General features: G+C 39.5%; 1 protein-coding gene across 1 annotated transcript in view; it reads left to right on the forward strand.

Moving 5' to 3' along the window:
• Nucleotides 1-2,598: 2,598 nt before the first annotated feature.
• The window catches only part of LOC101854829, a gene marked incomplete at its 3' end in the record, with an annotated part of 12,379 nt that continues 11,993 nt past the window's right edge, over nucleotides 2,599-2,984 (forward strand). Inside the window, 1 exon segment of the mRNA XM_013088637.2 lies at nucleotides 2,599-2,779. Coding sequence (XP_012944091.1) covers nucleotides 2,749-2,779 — 31 coding nt within the window.

Here is a 2,984-nt window from a genome sequence, read left to right on the forward strand (position 1 = left end):
TGTCTGTCTGTCTGTCTGTCTGTCTGTCTGTCTCTCTCTCTCTCTCTCTCTCTCTCTCTCTCTCTCTCTGTTTGTGTGTCCTGTCTTCCTCTCTATAAAATTTCGGTGCCAAGTGTGCGTGCGTACCATGAGTGCCCAAAAGAAGAGAAAAACACCAGTCTCGCTACAATCGTGTGTGTGTGGCACCCAAAGACCTGTGTATATAATGTCCTTCACTTAGTACACTGACGTTATTCTGGCTCACTATGAGCGTACCCCCCCCCCCCCCCTTTAGAATTACAAAGGTCTATCTGACATTTTTGCCCGTTTTCAGTTAAAGGTACTAAGATCGTGAGGTCAGAAACCCAAATATTCTATCTGCTCTATCAAAATCGTAAGAATATTCGGAGTCGTTATCAATCAAGATATTCCAAGAATTGCATTTTTAAAAAGCTTGACATGTGAAACGCAACATTTTTTTAAAGTCAAATTTCTAAAAACTAGACTTGATAATGAGCAGATAGAACTGTGTAATTCTAAGGTACCAGTGGCGATTAGACTCTATTTGCATTCAACTCTCTAAGGACATAGGGGACGCATATGTCTGACGGTCTGACGCTCAGCTGGCCAACGGCAATGTGTTGCTGCACACTTCGAATAGTCATACACTCGAATGTGTATGCTCTTCGGTTTGCGTATTGTTGCAAGGCTTTATATTATTATTATTATGTTTCAAACAAAGAAAACACAACTGACAGTCTTTACAAATAAGGATGCATATCCATTTCATTTTTTTTATATTCATACTTCTTTTTTTTTTAAAGTGCTCCAAAGAAACGAGTGTTAAGTGATTTAAAATGAAGGGCACGGAGGGAAAGGGGAGCGCACTCGACAATAGTGAGACTGTACTTTTGCCCTTCATTTGAACACCCACTGTACACAGCAGCGCAGTTTTTTTTAGAGCAATGATTACGGCGGCCACGACAGTACCGTATACCCAACCCAGGATCCTAATTCAGGTCTATGGCGGCTCCTTTCCCCCGTTGTCATTTTTCTGGTTCCAATTAAGGAGTCAAATGGAGCGCTTCAGCGTGGACCGGAACTATGTCAGAGTGCACAGACAAGGATGTTAAAGTACAGCACAAGTCAATATAATAGAAACTCTCTTTGGTATAAGTCTATGTCCCCCTTCAAACAATTCCACGTGTGGACTACTGAAAATTGTAGCAACAAATCGTTGCCTCAGAATTAAAAAGTTCTATCTGACATTTTTGGCCGTTTTGAGTTACTAAGACCATGAGATCAGAAATCAAACGCTCTATGCTATATCAAAACCATACGATTATTTCGAGTCGTTATCAAGGTAATATTGAAAGAATTGCAATTAAAAAAAAAAAAAGCTTGACTTGATGTGAAACTCAAAATCTTTGGGGTCAAATTTCTCAAAAGTTTAAATTGAGCAGATAGAACTTTGTACTTCTGAGCTAGCGAAATGTAAACAAAAATGTAGGCCAAACACAATGTGTTTTTTTTCCTAAAAAAAAGAATAAATAAAAAGGTCCCCGCCCTCATTTCAACACTACGAGAATTTATTTTTAAGAGGCGTGCCCTCCAAAAATAACAGCCGCCCCCAATCGATAGGATCGAGCCAATTTGGTGGGGAGCCAATTAAAAAAAAACCTCTCACCAAAACAACCCAAGTTAAGAATGCCCCAGTGGGCATTCGAAGCAATGCAACCCACTCCGCAGTCAGTATGATACCAGCTGAGCTGACGGTGCACCATTTTATTTAGGCCCTAAAAAAAAAGAAGAAAAAAAAAAGGTGAAATGTTTATATTATAGTCACCTACATTTCAGTATATCTAATCATCAAAGGTTTGGGTGCAGGCCTGTTGTTTTCTTTGTAGACTCTTTCATTTGATTTGTTTTGTTTTTTTAGTCTTAGTAGTCTTATTAGAGGTTTTACGGCGCTCGCAACTGCATAAGGTCATATGAGCGCCAAGGGGTGGATGTCAACCGAGAAGTCCTTGCAGGGAATTAGGCTTACTCTGCTCACTCCTCTAGCCAGGCTTACTCTGCTCACTCCTCTAGCTTCAACAGCACAAAGTCTGCTTCGACTATCAAGGCCGAAAATAACGGGTCACGAGAGTGTGACAAATATACAAAAGAAGTAGAAGAAAATGACAATAGTAAGAATTAGGAAAGAAAAAGCAGCAGTTCCCTGTTGTAGTTCAGGCATGACATTGTTGGATCAGCCCATTTACAATTCTACTGTGCATTAGGACGAGAAATGTCCCCCCATTTGGGGAATGGCAGGAATGGCCAAAAGACACTTCTGTCAGTGGCACCGCCCCGAGGGGTGTTTTGTTTTCAATTAGTCGAGTTTTCATGGCAGGCCCTTTATAACAACAATAACACTGAGAACAACAACAACAACAACAACAACAACAACAACATCAACAACAACAACAACAACAACAACAACATTAATAATAACAATGATAGATCTAGTAATAATGTATTCGACAGCCATACACAATATTGAGTACACCCATAAGCTACAAAGGGATGCAACACAGAAAATATTATTCACTTATAACTCTTTTAGAGTGAATGTTCCTATCTTGAGTCAGTAAACCGGAAGTGGAGAACATGGCGACATGTAAACAATGTTCGCATCAGCTTACTATGCCAAACCAATGAACGTTTTATCTGTTATTTGAGTTTCTTTCAGAAGTGTGATTTCAACCATCTTTTTCAGGAAGCACTATGGGATCTTGTGCGTCTAATAATTCAAAAGGTAAATGATGATTGGCAACACGAAGGAAATGACATTGTTTTAGACTGCGTTGGTCCGTTCTCTGCTGAATCTCTTCTTTCAATCTTTGGCTGGTAGATTCATATCTTTTTGAGTTTTATTTTCTATTCTCCTCTTGATAGATCTTGTAACATGTATTGCTATTAGATTCTTCTTTTCCTTCTTCTATTTCTCTCCTCCTCCTCCT

This window comes from Aplysia californica, unplaced genomic scaffold (assembly GCF_000002075.1).
Source record: "Aplysia californica isolate F4 #8 unplaced genomic scaffold, AplCal3.0 scaffold00779, whole genome shotgun sequence".
In the NCBI taxonomy this organism is placed as follows: Eukaryota; Metazoa; Mollusca; class Gastropoda; order Aplysiida; family Aplysiidae; genus Aplysia; species Aplysia californica.